General features: G+C 33.6%; 2 protein-coding genes across 8 annotated transcripts in view; both read right to left on the bottom strand.

Moving 5' to 3' along the window:
- Positions 1 to 1,930: 1,930 nt before the first annotated feature.
- LOC112099924 (putative disease resistance protein RGA3) lies at positions 1,931 to 3,770 on the bottom strand. The gene is made up of 5 exons (XM_024187457.1): positions 3,632 to 3,770; positions 3,244 to 3,325; positions 2,677 to 3,140; positions 2,076 to 2,185; positions 1,931 to 1,948 (listed from the first exon to the last, which is right to left on the bottom strand). The coding sequence occupies exons 1-5, from the start codon at positions 3,768 to 3,770 to the stop codon at positions 1,931 to 1,933; spliced, it is 813 nt and encodes a 270-aa protein (XP_024043225.1).
- Positions 3,771 to 13,357: 9,587 nt separating this feature from the next.
- The window catches only part of LOC18047630 (BAG-associated GRAM protein 1), a 14,191-nt gene continuing 8,144 nt past the window's right edge, over positions 13,358 to 19,404 (bottom strand). For 3 of the 7 annotated variants that reach the window (XM_024188559.1, XM_024188561.1, XM_024188560.1), the window contains 8 exons: positions 18,706 to 18,812; positions 16,848 to 16,991; positions 16,655 to 16,759; positions 15,597 to 15,743; positions 15,338 to 15,391; positions 14,954 to 15,017; positions 14,622 to 14,692; positions 14,022 to 14,498 (listed from right to left, as the gene is read on the bottom strand). In XM_024188559.1, coding sequence (XP_024044327.1) covers positions 14,379 to 14,498; positions 14,622 to 14,692; positions 14,954 to 15,017; positions 15,338 to 15,391; positions 15,597 to 15,743; positions 16,655 to 16,759; positions 16,848 to 16,991; positions 18,706 to 18,812 — 812 coding nt within the window. In that variant the 3' untranslated portion in view covers positions 14,022 to 14,378. Of the gene's footprint in view, positions 13,958 to 14,021; positions 14,499 to 14,621; positions 14,693 to 14,953; positions 15,018 to 15,337; positions 15,392 to 15,596; positions 15,744 to 16,654; positions 16,760 to 16,847; positions 16,992 to 18,705; positions 18,813 to 19,404 lie in introns of those variants that run through there. The other 4 variants (XM_006442720.2, XM_024188562.1, XR_002906466.1 and 1 more) reach the window with 3 other exon arrangements.

Below are 19,404 nucleotides of genomic sequence, written 5' to 3'. Positions count from 1 at the left end.
TTTAAGTGTGTGAGACACTTGAGTGAAGAGATTGGGAGATAATCTCTTTGTTGTAAAGGTTCATTGACACCTTGGAAGTCAATTGTAAGCTTTTGAAGTCTTAGAAGGTTTGGATAGTGAAATCCTCAAGCTTGAGTTGCTTGGAGGCGTGGACGTAACCAAGGATTGCCGAACCACGTAAAAATCATTGTGTTTGTTTTCTCTTTCCTTACTCATTTATTATTGTGTTTTATTGAACTTATTATTTTCGAATTTATTAAGACATTAGATTGAATTGTTGTGTGGTTTGCTTAGCTTAAGTTTTAAAAACTTAATTCACCCCCCTCTTGGGTTGCATAACTTGTATTTCAATGTATAATCACTCTTAGGTGTGGGTAATGCAGGCATGCTTTTAAACTGTACGGTTTAAGAGAGTTAGTTTTTTAATGAACTATAAAGTTATGTGACTTAAGAGAATAAAAAATTAACTCTCTTAAACTGCGGGGTTTAAAAGCTTGTTCACATAAAAAAAAAATGAGGACATTCGCACTATATATATATAATGCATATTTATCATCTAATGGGATTTTTTTCATCTTGACAAATTATAAACACACACCAACACACTTAAAAATGAGATAAATGATATAGCTACAGATATTTTCGTAAGAACAATATAGTACAAACTAATGCAGTATATTATTATTAGTTTAATTAAATATTACAACTTCGAAATAACCGAAAATAACATCACTGAAGAGATTAAATTGATAATGGCCAACAAGTACGAATTCGATTACTATCAAATCCTTCTAAATTAAACAATTTTTTGTTTGGTGGGTACTTTTAACTGAAGATATCTCCGCCTATACATATTTCTTTAATTTAGGAAAACGAAAATGGATTTGATATCAATTGCAATCAAGTCCATTAATCGATTTGATATCTCAATGCCATGACAAATGCTTCCGGAAAAGAGCACTTTATTCCATCCGAGTATCATGCAAGTTGTGAAAAGTACTTGCTAATCGCAGCAAATTTTTTAATTTGCATAAAGGAAGCATAAAAGATACTACGCAAACTTGAGAAAAAAATTTAGCTGATCAATCATTAATAACTGGTACTGTTAATGGATTATGTAATGACTAACAGTCTCTTTGCTCTCACATCACCAAAAATGATTTGAATCACCTGACTTGATTTTACTTGGGATTGTACGGTCCGGATATCATGATACTTGGCCAACAATGTCCATCATATTTTTTAGGCCTATCTGATTAGCACATAAGATCCAGCAAAAGCACATTAATTATAATGACCGTTTCGTTGTCATGACTGCAATTTTTTTTACTATAAACAAGTCAGTGAACTTGAAGTTTCATTTCATTTGCTGCCTGTATCAATCTTTGTTGCCAAGTCAGTGGTTTATTGATTAAGATTATAGAGCAACCTCATAATTAGTGCACGAATTACTGCGGTTAATACAAAACAGAGTAGAAGACTAAGAGGTTCAAAATTATGGAAACAAAGAGTGTATTTATAAGGCTGGTGACTATTGTCCATTCTACATATGATTTTCTTTTGATAGAGTAAGAATTAGAAAGAGTCTTAAGTGGTACATTCTCTTTTGTAGTGAGTTGGGTAAATATTGTGTCATCACCATCGTCAATTAAGCTTTCTAGAGGCTAATTCTCTTCACGGATTTAGGCAAACCTACCGATTCAGGTAATTTTCTGGTATTGATCTTGATCAGCTATTTTCTTAATTTTGCTGATTGATTAATTGCTTTCAACTGATCGTAGATTGTTACTAGATTGCTTCTTTAGTCAGTTGTCTCATTGTATTCGGTTCAACGCTGCACGTACATTCACCTAGAAGGCCAGTGCTACAGCGACAGTAGACCAATTGTTTGACTCAGTCGTTTTCATTTCAAACATCTTTATTTAGCTGATCACTCAGATTTCGATCTCTGAAAATATAGGAGTTAAAAGTTACCAATTTGTGCGAGTAAAATACAAAAGGAGACTGGAGAAAAAAGGAAGCTATGGAAAATTCTAAATCTATAATTTGTACAGGAGCTTCATTACAAGACTGACCGTCCAATTTCTTCTTTCATGTGCCTTGTGATCCTCAATGTTATTATCTTCTCTGATATCTATGTGCTGGGAGCTTCTTTCTGAGACTGGGTTCCGTATCATTGTGCTGTGTCGTAATTGCCCCCAACAGTCCTTTAGCAGCTCAAAGAGCAAGATCGTAGATGAGGCCATGCATCACAAACCGTGATGTATCGTTGCTTCATTGTTGATGAAGCGACCTTGAATGTAGCTCCTTGAAAACCTCACCACCTGAATCTTCCATTTACATATTACTCTCATCATGAGCCAAAAAAACTTCAGCCATCTATCATGAAACAAGCTCCTCTTCATCAAATTCATAATCCATAGGGAGACGTGAGCAAGATACAAAGCATTTCTTCAAACATGGAGTAAGATAATGATAGCATAATCTAAGGGCTGGCAATGGGAAAATGCCATCTCCGTCGTCTGAGTATAAATTCCATATATCGCTATTGAGCACATCTTCCCAGTCACTCAAGTCATATTTGCCACCTAATAGGCCACCAATAGCTTTTGCTGGACAAAGGTAAGCCGTAGCATTTAATCACCAGCTTCTTGCCAATTTCCATCAAGGATTGATGATTGCTGAAATCTATTGTTCCTAGGGATTTTTCGGCAAGTATACAGAGATAATCTTCATCTGACAGATATTCCAGTGGATAAATTGAAGTAGTCGCCATCATTGTTGCAACATTCATACTGCGAGTAGTGATAACAACCTTGCTACCCGCCCAGTGCACAAGATTCAAATGGACGGCTGAGGTCCTCCAATGATTATAATTGTCATTCCACGGGTCATCTAAAACGAGCAAAAATTTCTTTCCGGAAAATTGTTTCTTCAATTTCCCTTGTAGCAAATTCAAGTCATTATCATCCACAGGCTGATCAGTAGCAATGGACTCTAGGACTGATTTCATTACCTTTAAGATATCAAAATCTTCAGCGACACAAGGCCACGCTTGCAGATCAAAATGATCTTGCACGTTCGTCGAACGTCGTAATAGACATGCTGAGCAAGAGTTGTCTTGCCCACCCCCGGCATCCCTACAATGGGAACAGCAGAGAATCCATTCTTAGATCTGTTGTGAAATTAACCCTTTAATTACTAGATTTGTTGATGCTGAAATCTGCTCGCCCTTGGACCGACCAGATTCTGTCACCAACGTTTGTGTTATCAACTATCACTCGAACCACTGGGGTTGGAATCGCCCTTCCCTCTCTCACTAGACCTGCGTTCAGCAAAAACGGATCAGAGATGCCGGTGGTTTTGCCGGCGTAAACCCTCCGATGCCTAAGTTAGCACAAGGTGTTTACGGGAAAACAGCATAATGTGGATTTAAGAAATTTGTAAGGAAATGGCCTGGTTGTAATTTGGCAGCGTTTCCCCTCTCTCAGTTTTTCTGTCCCTGTCTTCTTCGATGTCTTTCTCTTTTATAGCCGCCCTTTGTCCCACGTTTTCCGTTTGCCCCTTATCCCTCCTTTTTCGGGTGGTGGTAGCCCCTCATGGGACTCTAACTGTTAGATTGTGGGCAAACGTGGATCTCGCGTGTCCTTCAACCGTTCTGGGAGAAGCGCAACTACCGCGATTTTGTGAGATCGTGTTCCTGCTTTCCTGGAGATGAGTATCGGCTCGGCGTATACTTCTGGTCGGTATGTTTTCCTGGTCGCATTCATCTCGGGTCGGATCCTGTTTAACCCCGTGTTCTGCTCGTACCATATAGCTGAAAAGATCCGTGCCGAGGCGGAACCAGTAGCATGGCCGACTTGGTGCCTTTATGTACTCAACAAGATTAATCACACCCCAAGACCTAACTCAGACTCAAAGACTCAAGAATCAAATTTAAGCTAACCAAGAACTACGATCAGATCAAAGAACACGGCCCAAAGAAACAAGAACACACAAGAACTTAAGTGGTTCAGCACCTTTGAGGGTGCCTACATCCACTAGAGAAAACAACTCAAGGAGCAACTTTATTAAGCTTCAAGGTTACAGAGATGATAATACACAATACGGAGATCACTCACAAAGCTTAACTCTCACTATGGCTGCCTTATCACTCTCACCTTGATCCAACAAGATTACACCAGAACCAGCTTGTATATATATCAGTTGGGCAGGCGTAACAGATCCAGAATTTTCCCTCCAAATCCAACAGCCTTAACCAACCTGTCACGAGCTCCTCACGCGCCACTTTAAAGCCTTACTTAAACGACTGCTAGCAATGCCGTTTAAGCTTAAAACAGGCGTGCATTAGTCACGTGAGATTTAATGGTCTTGTACGATATTGTCAAATTGTCAGCTCTGGAATCTCCTTCAACTGAAATGACATGTCACTCATCTTCACAACTTAAACACGACAAGTTGTTCTGACGAGTTTGAGTTCATTTCAACAAGATCTTATGTCATCCCTCAACAACGATTCAACAACATTCTCGTGATCTGTTCCCCTGCCATACAATTTAGCCTTACTCACCAAATAGGTTCTGGGTAGCCTTTGTCTGACTTTATAAGACTTCCCACCTGAATTTTCATGCAGTCTAGCAGTGGTCTCTGTTATTTCAGACATCATGCAATGCAGTAAAACTTGTGTAGCAACTGCGAATTAGTTTCCCAAATTAGTTGTAATGGCTGCCTAGCTGGTTCTTCAAGCCGCAACTTTCAGTTTTTCAATGCGAATTCCTCGGAAGCCAACTTTTTGAACTGTTTCTCAACGGACGCCTTTAGCATCGCCTCTCCAATGACATGTCGACATTTCTTTGTAATGGAAAATGAGAAAATAAACAATGGGGCACTTGAATGATCAAGTCTAGTTTGTGATATTCAAGCAAGCAAGACAGGAATATTTTCAATGTCGGTCTCTATCACAGAGCCTCTCTTACTCACCCCTGCCAATAAACCCCATCTATCTCAACCTACGGTCATGTAAATCTTAATGTAGTCGAGGTGAGTTCACTAGTAGACTGCATATCATTTTTCTTTACTTTTTTTATTTCTGTCATAACCGTTGTTTTTTTTTTTTAAGGTTCGAACTAATTGTTAGTCACATCCGGAGGGAAATGATACAAAATGGAGATGTTTTAAATAATAATAACATACAGTGATAGATGCTTAGGTTATATGAGTCCATTTTTAATAAGGAATTCTTTACTTTAACATGATAAGAATCAAGTTAAAAGATAGAAAAATATAAATTTTTTAATCTACTATAAAATCAAAATGAATCACTATAATGGAGCATTGGAGTGTATGTTTTTCATGTTTTTTAATTTATCTCCTATTAGAAAATTACTATACATACATAAAGGGGTAAAACTTAGGAGAAACTGATGTGGGTCGGGTCCGGGTAAAAAATTGAGGAAAAAAATTAATAGGTAAATATTTTATTAAATTACAATAGAAATTAAAAAATATTCCTAAACTAATTAGCATTTACCAAATTATCATGATATAACTACTTTTAGTTCTTTATATCCTAACTCCGATGATAAATAGTCCAATCACACACAATATGAACCTCTAAGTTCCTACACATTTATTATAATTCTGTTACAAATTATCTTTATTTAGGTTCGAGTTTAAGTTTAGTTTAATTGGTTACTTTTATTGAAGATGAATAAACTTATTGAAAGATGAACATATTTATAGATATATATCTTTGAATTATTTTGTCTTTCATGATGTTAATACATTGCCATTTATAGTAAAGTTTATCTTAATCTTTTACTATATACACGCGGGCACAAGGCCCCCCTAACCACAGTTTTCAACTTCCACCCTATATATATATATATATATATATATATAGAAGAAACTTCATCTAATTTTGTCACCAATAGTCTTCAACGATATTTCTATGCTTAATATAATATAATACATATATATATATATATATATATATATATATATATTAGAAGAACTTCATCACAAAAAGTTGGAAAGGGACAATAATTATTTTTTTACAAGAGTTAGTAAACCTATTCATTTTATTTTATTTTTTTGTGTGATGATTTCAATAAAAGTATTTTTAAATTATTCATTCAAGTTATTACCAATAATTTTTTAGTTAGTTTATGAATTACGTTGCAATTATCCATAAACTTCAACAAAACTTGAAAGTAATGATAAAAGACATCGATGCTGAATTTTCTTATACTCGTTTTTGAGTTTGTTTTCAAATTTCAACAATCCTATGTTCTTTTTGTGCACAGGTGCTCAGGCGCATAGAATTTTGTTCGAACATCCGCGGCTATTCTTAACTCCATAAAGAAAGAAAATGATGTTACCATTTGAATAATTCAGCTATACTATTCACCTTGCTAATAGTCTTCGATAATATTTTCATTCTTAACATATTAGAAGAAAATTTCATCACGAAAGGTTGGAAAGTTAAAATAATGAATTTTTTTCTCAAGAGTTGGTAATACCATTAATTTTTTAATGTGATGATTTCAGTTATAGTATTTTCAATTTATTTACCAATAATTTCATTTTTGGATTATGAGATCCGCTGCACTTACCATTTGAATAATTCGGCTATACTTTTTTGTTAATACCAACTATTATATAATACAGAAACCAAACAACTTTAGACTTGGAATTTATAAATGGGTTAATTGTGTTTGGGGTGACTAATTAATATTTTAGGGCACGTTACTTAGGCTCCCTTAGAGTGTGTATATTAGTTTGTTTGGTGCTGTGGCTTCCATGAATAAGGAGCTTTAATTATGACATAAACATCGACTATATTTATGCGATATAAATTTTGATAAAACAAAAAAAGTAATATAAGTTTTTCATCGAACAATGATAGCATATATAATATCACCTTAATTTCTCGTCAACAATTACCAGTAGTTTACTAAATACTTAAACAAGCGATACAGCTATAGCTACTAGACAAAATACCAAATGTACGTAAGATCTAATGTTCTCCTTCACTCAGCTCACTTCATAGAACAAATCTCTAGATGTTTAAATCCCTCTAATTGCTGCTAGGATTAAAGAAAATCTTCACCTCAAGTACATTTGGTCACCAGCCTCTAAATCCCTTGTTTCCTGTTTGTTGCTCAGCAATATTCCCTTCAATCTTCAATGGATAATTGATTATGAGTGATCAAAAACTCATTTACCATTTATGGTGATGTCAACTGCCCAATTGTCCGTCCTCTTATAATTTTTGCACCTTTCTGCCCTTCTCTGCAAATCGTATTATAATCTCTGTCTGCACTAACTAAGATAAATTACACTACAGTTGAGTAGAACTAAATTATCCAAAATTCAAGACCATCAGTTTCCTTTTTAATCAGAAAAGATAACGACTTTCATTTTATCTGCTCTTGACATCGCACAATTTACAACTATTTTTATCTTAAAATTTATATAAAAAATTTAACAAAACAAAAAATAATTGAGGAAAGGAAACAAGTGAACCACATCTATGTAGGAGTTCTAGCTCTACAGTATTTGTTAAACACTTACAATTATAACTTGAAAGTTAAGGTTATTTTATCGTATAATTGTTTGATGAGAAATTATGTTAGCTTTCCAATTCCATCCCCTATATAAGTTTGACTTCTCCGTACCACCTTGGCTAAACACTTACAATTATAACTTGAAAGTTAAGGTTATTTTATCGTATAATTGTTTGATGAGAAATTATGTTAGCTTTCCAATTCCATCCCCTATATAAGTTTGACTTCTCCGTACCACCTTGGCTATGAAGGGGTTTTTAATTTGAACACGCCCCATTTCCCCCTAAGTACCAAATTTCTACCCCATTGCATACATATGCCCCGAAGAAAGAGGAAAAAGTACAAAATACTATCTATCTACATTTCCTCACCTCACCATTTCAAACACTTTCTCACACCTCACAATTCCTCCTCTCTCACGGTTTTCTCTCCTCTCATCATTTCATCTCTTACCTCCAACACATTATCAAGTGGACTATCAAGTGGTGGATAAGGTATGTTTGAAATTTAAACATTTTATGTACTTTGAATTTTATTTGATTTCATTACAAGTATATTTGCTTAAAATTTATGAGTTTGTAATACTAGATTATTCATTTTAGCGCTTGCACAAACAAGCACACACGATTGCATAAAATATAAGGATTTAAGACCAAAATATTCAACTTAAGTTTTGGATGATTGAAAAATGATTCCGGGAAGAAGTCGAATACGAAGTTGGGTAGATCAAGTATTTAGTTGAGCAAGTAGTGAAGGAAAAGAGTTGATTAAGTTGACTATATAGTTTAGCAGGAAGTCAAATAAGTTGAGTATCTAGTCTAGAAAAAAATGAAATTATTTGAGGAGGTCATGACGTAAATCGGCTAAGAAGTCTAGAAATATGTCGACTAATAGGAAGCCTAGTAGTAAAGTATAAGTTAGGTAATTAGTTGAGTAGTATAGAATAATTTGGTAATTAATGGAACAAGTCTCTGAACAAGACGAGTAGAAATCAAGTAAATTTATGAATAAGTCAAATATTAATTTATGCTTATTTATATGAAAGTGTCTCAATTCTCTGTATTCATTTCTATATTGCCATTAATTTATGCTTATTTATCTTCTTAATGTTGTTTAAACATGTACTAAATTCAAAATTATTTGTCTATGCAAGGTTTGATGGAGAATCGTAGATGGTATGTTGTCTTTAAGATGTCTTAGAGTTTTTGGGACATGACTTCAGTGCTTGGAGCAAGTGAAAGACTATCTTGAGTTATTTTATAAGGATTTTCCCTACTGAAATTGTATAATGATGACTTTGATAATCGTTATGAGATGACATTGTATTTAATGTTTGTTGGATAATTTATAGTTGTTGCAGATACTACTATTTTTTTTATAATTATTGTATATCTTGGAAGATGATTACTTATTGATACAAATGAAGTCTAGGATTACCGGACTTCCATGAAAACGTCTCGAATTTTTTAGAGGACTTAATTGGTCATCGTACAATTGAAGTCAAATATACTCAACTCATTACCCAACTTCTATGAAAGAAGTCAAAAAATTTTTAGGGAACTTAATTGGTTATGATTCAGTTGAGGTCGAATATACCCAACTCATCATTAGACTTCCATGAAAGAAATCGAGAATTTTTCAGGGACTTAATTGGTCGTGGTTCAATTGAAGTCGAGTATACTCAACTCTGACCTCGTTAAAGAAGTTGAGAATTTTTCAAGAGACTTAATTGATCATGGTTCAATTAAGATCGAATTTACTCCACTCGCTATCCGACTTTATTAAAGAAGTAAAAAAAATTCTAGGGATTTAGTCATCGTGGTTCAATTGAGGTTGAGTATCCTCAAGTCGTTACCCAACTTACATGAAAGAAGTCAAGAATTATTTAGGGAACTTAATTGGTTGTGGTTCAATTACTCGATTTGTTACCTGACTTAATTGAGGATATTTTCGTACTCTTTTCCTAATTTTTTTAATTGTATATGTGTAAAATTAAAGAGTAATAATTTAAGGGGTGAGACTATTTGAACCTACTAAACTATTCACTGAACCCATTTACTAAATAAACCCACATTTAAATTTTAAACATTTTAAATTTTACTCAATGAACCTACTTAAATACCCAATCTACCCTCATTAAACCCATTTTGTTTTATAATAATACCGTTTTTACTTATTAAACCCATTAAATTGATTTATAAACCCTTAACAAATGTTTTTTTTTCATTATACTGAAGATTTTCTTTATGAATATGATTCTAAAAAAAATAGTTACGGCACATATTCATCTTTCTTCTTTTTTTTTCAAAAAGAAATTTATTATAGCACAATTAGTAACTACTAAACCTTTTTTATCCTATTTTACACCATTCAACAATGTTTGGCCCTTCTATTATAAAAAAAAAAAAAAACAATATCTCAACCTTTGATTCATGATGTAAATTATACAAATTCTTCATGGAGGCAACAAACAAAGAATATCTATCATTGCTTCTGCAGTAATCACCAACATAAAAAAGAATTGCTTTATGGCAAAAATAAGAATTGCTTTATGGCTGTCTACAACGGGGTTTTTAATTAAATACCCTTTAATAGTTTTAAAATTATTGAAATACCCCCTCCCTTTTTAGTTTTCATAGATATCCTAACAAATGTGAGTAAAGTCAGAAATACCCTTAATGAATGCATCAAATTCACTCAATGAATTGTCTTCATATTCATTTCCTCATTTCTTTCACCGAACTCCATTTTTGCTGCCGATTCTTTCAAAATCTCTTAGAATCTCTCAAAATCTCTCATAACTTCTTACACAAATACAATTATGTATTTATTTCTTTAACACCCACTCTTTCTTTAAAGGTGCATTGCTTATTAAACAACACAATAAGGTATGTTAATGTTGTTGGGTTTTAAATTTTTTAATTTTGAGAAAAATTTAGAAAATTTCCTCACATTACAATGTTTTATTTTCACCATTTTTTCTTATATGTAGAAATATATGCAATGTAGGTTGTTTAATTATTTTTTTCAGCAATATAACTTATTTATGGCGAAAATGTTTCGCGTCGCGCATTCTCTTGATACCGTGTACGTCATATAGTTAGTCATGTAGGTCGTGTAAGTAATATAGTCGTGTAAGTCGTGTAGGTCATGTAAGAAATATAGTCGTGTAAGTCGTGTAGGTCATGTAAGAAATATAGTCGTGTAAGTCGTATAAGTATTATAGTCGTGTAGGTCGTGTAAGTTGTGTACTTACTTGTATATGAAATTTGATATTATTGTTTTTATTGTATCATCAGAAATGGTTTTAGTACGTGTGCCTATTCTCTTTAATGGTGAATGGATTGAGCAAAATAACGAGTATAAGTTCAAAGGTTCCAAGGCTAAAGGGATAATAATATCACGATCGACAATATATGCCGAATTGGTGGAGAAGATAGCTGAAGTTAATGATATAGATACTTCGGAATTCGAAATCACAATGAAGTTTAAGTTTAAGACATCTGATCGTATGCCACCAGTTACAATTCAAACCAATGATGATGTGAAATTTTTTTAGATTCCAATTTAATTTCACTTCTTTTTTTAATACTTTTCGTTGACATTTTCTGCATAGCAGCAAATATAAATTCTTAGCACAAATTAAGTCTTTAAAAAACTAAATTAATCCAATGATTAATGGAAAAAGTCGTGTAATTTTAAAGTCGCAATTAAACATATTACATCCATTTAAAAAAAAATTTTTATCTTCAAAGTGCTTTCTTCCTCTGCACAAGCATACATGAGGAATGCCTAAATATAACTAATCCATAAAATCAATTAAGAAAAAAAAATATCAACTATAGGAAATTAATGTAATGTCATACACATAAGAACACCATTCGCAGTGATAAAGTATTTCCACTCATAACTAGACAAATCATGACTTACCATGGTTTATAATTGGAAATTAAAGATCTCTCTAAGTAATGACATTTCACAAGGTAAAGGTATCTGCACCATTCTAATTTATTATGAGCCTAATTAAACTAAATGTAATGTGTATATTCTATTGACAAGAAACAAAATTTGAAATTGAAGGTCGTGTAATTGTGTAATACAAGAAAGTCGTGTAATTGTATAATACATGAAGGTCGTGTAAACATGCAATACATGAAGGTCGTGTAATACACAACCTTGAATCTTACATAACCTTACACGACAAAATCTTGTGTTACATAACAAAATTATAATCAACACAATCCATTAATTTTTCACAATTTGCATGCAGCAAAACAACTAGAAATTTGTTTTCTAACATGTTATGAGAGACCCACAACTAATTAATCTATTTTTTCAATATAAAACCTTAACTTTTTGTTTTTTCCCCTGAATATTAACAAGAAAACTAATTACAAAGAATTATTTGTCTCAACTAGTTAAATTTATGACCATTTTGCAGTAAAGGATCAGCTCTCGCCGGTGATTATGTACCGATGAACTGGGCTTCTCTTTCTCAGTTGTGGCAACTTCCCCTTCTCAAGCTTAGTTTGCTCGTGTTGAAGTTTGATTTACCATGTATGGAGAATGAATATTTGTTTCGGTAGAGGTGATGCCGGTGAGGGAATTGCAGAGGTGATGTCGGTGAGGAAATTGTAGTGTTTGTTTGTTTGAGTTTGATAATGGAAGGAATTGCAGCAGATGAGTGTTTGTTTGCTTCAGTAGAGAAGGGAGAGGTGTTGTTTGCTGAGTTGAAATGTTTTAAAATAAGGATAGCTTAGTAATTTCCTATCCGTTTTTAAAAGGTATCAATGAAAATTTTTGGTAAAAATAGATTTTAGGGTATTGAGATAATTTTTGAAGTATGGAGGTGTACCGGGCGCAATTGGCTCGTCTACAACACTATTTATCTTTTTTTTTTTAATTACTCATGCTATCATACTCTAGTTTTCAGAAAATTCGAAAAACATCAATGTTGCCGATTATTGCTTAAAATGTGTAAATACAATCTCTTCAACGGAATGTCACATACTTTAAATTTCCATTCATTCAAGATCCTTTAGGCTCTGAAAAAGGGATGTCAAAGGCAAAGATATTGGCTTCTTCAGAGTCATGGAGGCTTTCTTGTAATTTGGCCAAGCAACCAAGAGGCCCTCTCTTTTTTCCTTCTTCCCCTGCATATTCAGTGTCCTTACGTTCTCAATTTCGAGACCATACAATGACTTTAGAACTTGCTTGATCTAAATCTTTGAAGCAGGGGACATGGTTTTGAAAGCAATTTCTTTGGTATTTTCAAATAAATATTTCGCTGCAACTTTTGATGGCGACAGGAGATGAAGTGCATAGAAGTTGTTTAGAGAAGTTTTTCAACAACACTACTTGTCATTGATTGTTGGCCACTGTTAAACGCAAACAAAGATGTAACCACCAATTTTATTATCCTAAATCTAATCACATGAGCCTAATTAACAAAAATATGTGGTTTCTAAGAAAAATTACACCTCTAGTTTATTAGGATTTGAGGAAAATATAATTAGAGTTTAACAAAATTATGGTGAATGTAAAGACGAGTTTAAAGAGTAAAAACTCTGTTTTCTTTTTCCTTTTTACTATATTTTAATGCTCATAATTATAATTTAATTTAAGGTATTTTAATAAAAAAATTATTTTTAAAAGTAAATTTAATGAGTAATTTGGTGGGTTCAAATAGCCCCACCCTAATTTAATGCATATTTTGAGTATTTTAAGGGGAATAGGTATATCCCACACAATTTCCCTGCCGTGAAGTGCCAATATTGTTCTCCATCCTTTCTACATATATATACATAGATCTTTTCCAGATAAATATTTGCAGAAGTGAGGTGGGGAGGCCCTCCTAAAATATACTTAAGCTTCGAACAATCAGGCGTTTCAGATTTGAAAGTTGGAAATCACCAGTTCAGCCAGAGAGGAAGGAATCCTCGTTCCTTTCTCCTCTACTGGATATGAACCCCACATCCTCACATACTCTGCGGATTACAAGTCGTCTGAGATAGCCGAATCTGTGCAATCCCACTCGAACAGTGCTTTGCGAATCTCCAGGTCCTGAAGCTCGAGTGAATCAAAGTTGGCAGAGAAAGCCATCCTCTGGGGAAACATGCCAATATTAGATTTTCCAGTGCTAAATGTTCAAGAGAGGTCAGATTGTGCAAGCCGTTGGGCAAAGCCTCTAGTTTCTCACAACTTAGACGTCGTTCCTCCTTTGGGGAAAGACAAAAAGATGATCACACTACCAAATTGTTTACTCTTGAAGATGGTGGAGCTTATGCACTCACCAGGTAAACCTTTATGATTTTCACAGCTCCAAAATATAATTCTTTCAAGAGATATGTTAACCGCAAGGTGCCGAAGTGTGGCAGGCAACTCGGTTTCTGAAAAATGAGGATGTGATAGATGGACAATATACATACATACAAGGCAATAGTAGTTACAAAATATTAGTAATCCACTTTTGTAATAGCATGTCTCAAATTTGTGATAGAACACCTAGTATTTGAAAACTTACCTTCTATTTACATCGGATCAAAACAAACTTAATCTTCTCAGCTGGGATTGCCGCTACGATAGAGGAGAAATCTAGTTAAATTATGAGGGGGAAAAAAATGAAAATCCCCATTACACAGTGAATAACTCCATCAGCGCACAAGGTAAGATGACGACACTATCACCATCACGAGGAACCTCGGGCTGTATATATATATATATATGGGTGTGTGTGTGTGTGCATGTATTATACATTCAAAAATGGGGACTGCTACAACATTAATTACTGGATCTGATACAGTTGCACTACTAGTTACAATCTGGAGTTACAGATGGAGTGGACGATTGGTTGTTAGTCTCGCCACCGGAAGTACATCTCTTGATATATGAACGTGCCGTTTCTAACATCAGCTCAACTTCTTTCTTGTACTGGCATAGAACAAAAGAATTCATTGCTTACTAAATTCATTCATATTTCAAAAATTATGGAGTTCATTTTTCATTGTAATAAAACAAAGATTAAAAGGAAAATTGTACAATCAGAGTACCAACCTTGTTAACAGCACCTGTCTTGATTTTGAATTGTATGACACACCATTTCTTAAAATGGGCACCTGCAGATACTGCAGAAACAGTAAATTCCAAGCACTAGAATTAAAAAAGAAAAGCAAGGTTGGAGTTGCTCAATATTTTGACCCACAGGTTCAATGCAATGCAACAGTAAGATTTAACACCTTCGGCATTAATATACATGCTTCTGTATCCTCACAGGATGCCATGACAATTCTTGATGCAAGCTTGTTTCAACCATTATTAGGGCATGAAAAATCATCTCAGCAATGGGAAAAGATGGTCAAAGAGATGAACATCAAACCAAAACTTACCCACTTTAATATCAATAGTAGAGGAATTTTCAGCAATGGTCTCCAAATGCCATCGACAATGAATCTGCTACAGCAGAACAATTACATTGCATTAACAAAGTGGAATATTTCTCTTACAGGTTACAACCCTCTAAGCAAGGAAATACAACCAGAAAGTACGTTATTCTAAAATATTTTGGAAAATGCTGGTTCACCTATCTTAGCACAGAAACAAAGTAATGATGACCATACAAATTTTAAATATATCAGACGTTCTACTTATTTATTTTTTGAACATAATAAAATAAAACGAAATAACTTGTCTTGTTTAATTCAATTAACATTGACACCTAATAAGAAATGTGAACCAAAAGTATGATGTCCAAATAGAAACATATTTCATACCTCAAAGTAAGACCCGAATGGAACGTCATGTGCCTGTTGGACTGTCTCAAAAACCTAAAAGAAAAAACATGTTTAATCAAAAATTTACAAGAAAAAATCATTGAAGTCAGTTTTTAACAAGCAAGGTACCATTTGAAGATAATAAGACATAAATAATAACAGAGAATTTTTTTAAACTATTAGATAATAAATAAGAAAAAAAATTGCAAGCACATTATCAATGTTGCCAAATTTAAGGCAATGAGAGAGATAGCCTTACAAATATTTTCTTATCTGGTGATAAAACTGCATGCTGAGACTCCGTCATGGCTGTGTCACGCGGATAGATGGGACTCTTACAGAGAGATCTAAATGCGACCTCTCTTACTTGACCATCGTATTCATCTGCAGCATGCCACTGTCCCATCTGGATAGAGCAAGAGATAGTAAGCAAATATTTCTATATCAACCAACCAACATTCAGACTACAGAAATAAAATCTTCTTCTTAGATGGAAAAGCACATGGAAATGGAAGGATAAGTGATCCATATGGATAATCATCAGAAACAAAACTGCTTAGCAGGACCCTTATCAACCCCCAAACCCAAACAGAAGCTCTATTTGGATGGACGAGAGCAGTCCTTTTGAGGCAATATTTGCCCATTCAACAAGAAATTGGGCCAATATAATCGTCTCAACTTCACAAGTAATGCATACAGTGTACACAGGATAATTAGAGACAACAGAAGCAATACTCAGTGCTAACCAAACAAATTTCCAAGTGCTACATCAGAAAATACATAATGTTGTTTCCTCCATAATTTGGTTTTCGAGGAACCATTGTCCTGGACATCATGGAGAGCACTGCCAGCTCAGCATTAGTCCTAATGCCTCTTATAAGCCTTAACTCTAGAATGTGCAAATCCTAACTGCACACGATATACAAGAAAAATGGGAAATATCCTTTCCAAACAATCAAAAACCAGAATTTAATAATCTTCTTTTCTATAATTTAACGTATGTTTTAATTATCCTTCTCATTCCAATGGCTGCAACGCCTAAACCAGGTATGCAACATATAAACTTCCATGTCCAATTTAGGTACTTATAATCAGCACCATGTTTAAGGTACTTTTTCATCCTTCAAAGATTTAGCTCATAATCCTTTTTAACATATCAACATGGCTATTCCTTAAATCATAAATGCATTACCATGAGAAGCTCTTTTGTTCTTTTTCTTTATGGCAAAGAAAACTACATTGATAAAATATAGAGAATACAAAAGGAAGAAATAATTTTCTAGGGTCTATGATTTCAAAAAATGGACTTGGACTTACAACAAGATTAGAATCCTTTCTAGCTGCATGATACTCATTTGTGAACTTAGAATCATCACTAAACAATAAAGTGAAGAACTGTTCCGCTGTGCATGGGAAAACATCCTGCAAAATACATTAATGCATTCTATAATGGTAATAACACAACTATAAAATTCATAGACCATGAAAGAACAAAAAAGATGATGCATACATTGTATATACCAACAAGAACCTCTTCTTTGATAAATGGTTGAAGCTTTTCAGGTTTGGTGACTGTTTCTTCCGCAATCTTAGCCTGCCTTCTACTACCTCCAATGGAGCTACTATGTGCACGCAACGCCGATTGTGCCTTCTCCTATACAGCAGCAAGCAGATCGAATTAACTTTTTTCTCCAATAAATCATAGAATTCAGAGAAAAAGTTCAGCAAAATACATATCCAAATCCCGTTTCAAACGGATTAGATGTATCTTGTCAGGACATATGCCCAAAGTAAGTGTAGCAGCTCGGATATCAAAAGTTTCAGCAAAACTGAAAAAACTATCAATTCCAACAAGAAAGACAACCATCAATGCCTGACACAACAGGATAGAAAATTCCTTCAATGTTAGTAACAGCACTTAAAGAGACTGACTTTAACTTCTAAAATAGAACACAATGGTTGAACTTTGGCCTTTCTATTAGGGGTGTTCACGGATTGGATTTTGTGAATTGGACATCAATCCATATCTGATCCACAATTTTGCAGATTATAAATTTTTAATCTAATCTAATCCACAGATTGGTGAAATTCAATCAAAATCCAATCCAAACGTTTGCGGATCAGATGTGGAATTGGCCCAATCCATATCCAATCTACCATTTTGTGGATTGGTTTGTGGGCTAAAAATTTTTAATCATGTCCTATCCACAAACTAATTAAATAAAAAATTAATACAAAAATGATTTTACTACCGATCAAAATTCAAAATTAAATAAGATTTAAATTAATTAATTGTTTAAATAAAGTTAGAAAATACATTTAGAGTTTCAAAATATAACACGCCAAAAAGAAAAAAATCTCATTTGTTAAATCAGTACATGAAAATTAACTACTTAGGAAGCTATATTTATTTATTTAATTATTTTTATTTTATTTTATTATCAGATAAGACATAATATGGTGTTAATGTAACTAAATTTTGATTTATTTATTTATTAGTAAGTATAATGTCATATTTATAAGTTTAATTTTTTATTAAATAAATATTTTTTATTTTTTGCGGATTCGCGGATTTTTGCAAATTCACAAAAATAAATCCATATTCAATCCACCGATTGCGGTTTTTCAAATTTTCAATCCACTCCAATCCACGGATTGGATTTTTACGGATCGGATTTCTGTGGATCAGACGGATTAAACAGATCGGATTGGATTCTGAACACCTCTACTTTCTATGGCGGTAATTAAATGTGGAGATCTTAAAAATGTGTTGACAAAGCCATGACTACTTAGCAGTTTAGATTAATTAATAGTTGTGCTCATAATATGTACGTTTTTTTTTAATATGTATGTTTTATTCTCAACAAAAGATTTGTTAGTGAATGAACTCCAGTAAAGGAGTACATCCTGCCACATGAGAAGTGTGTGAGATGTTTTAGTAGCAGCAATAGAGAAAAAGAGACATATAGACAACAGAAAGGAAATATAATATCTACATTGTTTCTGTATTATATCACTAATAAACCGGAAGTATTGTCTTACTAATAAACCAGTATAAGAGTCCTATTTTGCTAAATCAAGAACTCAGAAAGACATCTCATTGATGATACGACTCTTAGTAAATACCAGACAATAAAACCCCATGCATTCATATTTTAACTTCAACAAGTTGGAAAGAACTATGTGAATCTACTTATTTCCATAGTCATTATGGGGTTCAGTACCACTTGGAGATTTGTGTCAGAACTCTTTACAATTTTAAACAATGACCATTTTATCCATACGGTTGATAACCAAGATTAGAGTTGTAAAGGTAAATAATGATAAAAGTTACAGACACAATGATTCATGAAGCAATAGGAACGAACCTTCTTCTCAGCCTCTAACATTGTATGATAGTTCTTTGCAGTACGTTGCAATTGTCTCAAGGCATGATTCCTGTTCCAAAATGATGCAAATTTATATCTGACCCTGCCTGAAAATGAAAGATAAAGGCCAAAAAGAAACCTCAACAACTCAGATCAAACTGAAAATGCATCCAAATCACACTTGATGTTCCACTATTCTAAAAAAACACATTCAATAACCTAAACAGAACACAAAAGTAATAATAAAACCCATCAAGGAAAGCCAATACACTGGATATTAGTTCGTACAATAATTAGATGTTTTAAATGGAAGTCCATATTCAAATATATTACAATGCACTCCAGTCATCATAGAAGTGCATGATTTTCAACAAACAAGAAATTGACCTAGTGTTTTACTCCGACATGACATTTGAAACACAAGCATAACAGTAACCTTAAAAAGGGCATATTTCAGAGAATACTCCATAAATTTCTAAAGTGAGAGCTGGTGTATTTAAATGTAACTTTTCATTTAAATCGAAATATCAATCTGCACATCAGACTCAGAATTTTTTTTACAGAGCAACCACTGAAGCCCTAAGGGAAAGCAATGAAAAATAATTATTCAGAGGCAGCATTATGTAATGCTAGCATATCAAGCAAGAATAGTTCGAACTTAAGAAGAGTGAAACAGTTTACAAACTTGCATCAGGACAC

This window comes from Citrus clementina, unplaced genomic scaffold (assembly GCF_000493195.1).
Source record: "Citrus clementina cultivar Clemenules unplaced genomic scaffold, Citrus_clementina_v1.0 scaffold_3, whole genome shotgun sequence".
NCBI lineage: Eukaryota > Viridiplantae > Streptophyta > Magnoliopsida > Sapindales > Rutaceae > Citrus > Citrus x clementina.
The sequence above is the reverse complement of the archived record's forward strand: the minus strand, read 5'-3'. Positions and strand labels throughout refer to the sequence as shown.

Coding starts and splice junctions, on each gene's coding strand:
- LOC112099924 (XM_024187457.1), bottom strand. CDS start 3,770: ATGAATGCGACCAGGAAAACATACCGACCAGAAGTATACGCCGAGCCG. Junction 3,326..3,631: donor GAAGGACACGCGAGATCCAC/GTTTGCCCACAA, acceptor TGCTGAACGCAG/GTCTAGTGAGAGAGGGAAGG. Junction 3,141..3,243: donor AACGTTGGTGACAGAATCTG/GTCGGTCCAAGG, acceptor TTCCCATTGTAG/GGATGCCGGGGGTGGGCAAG.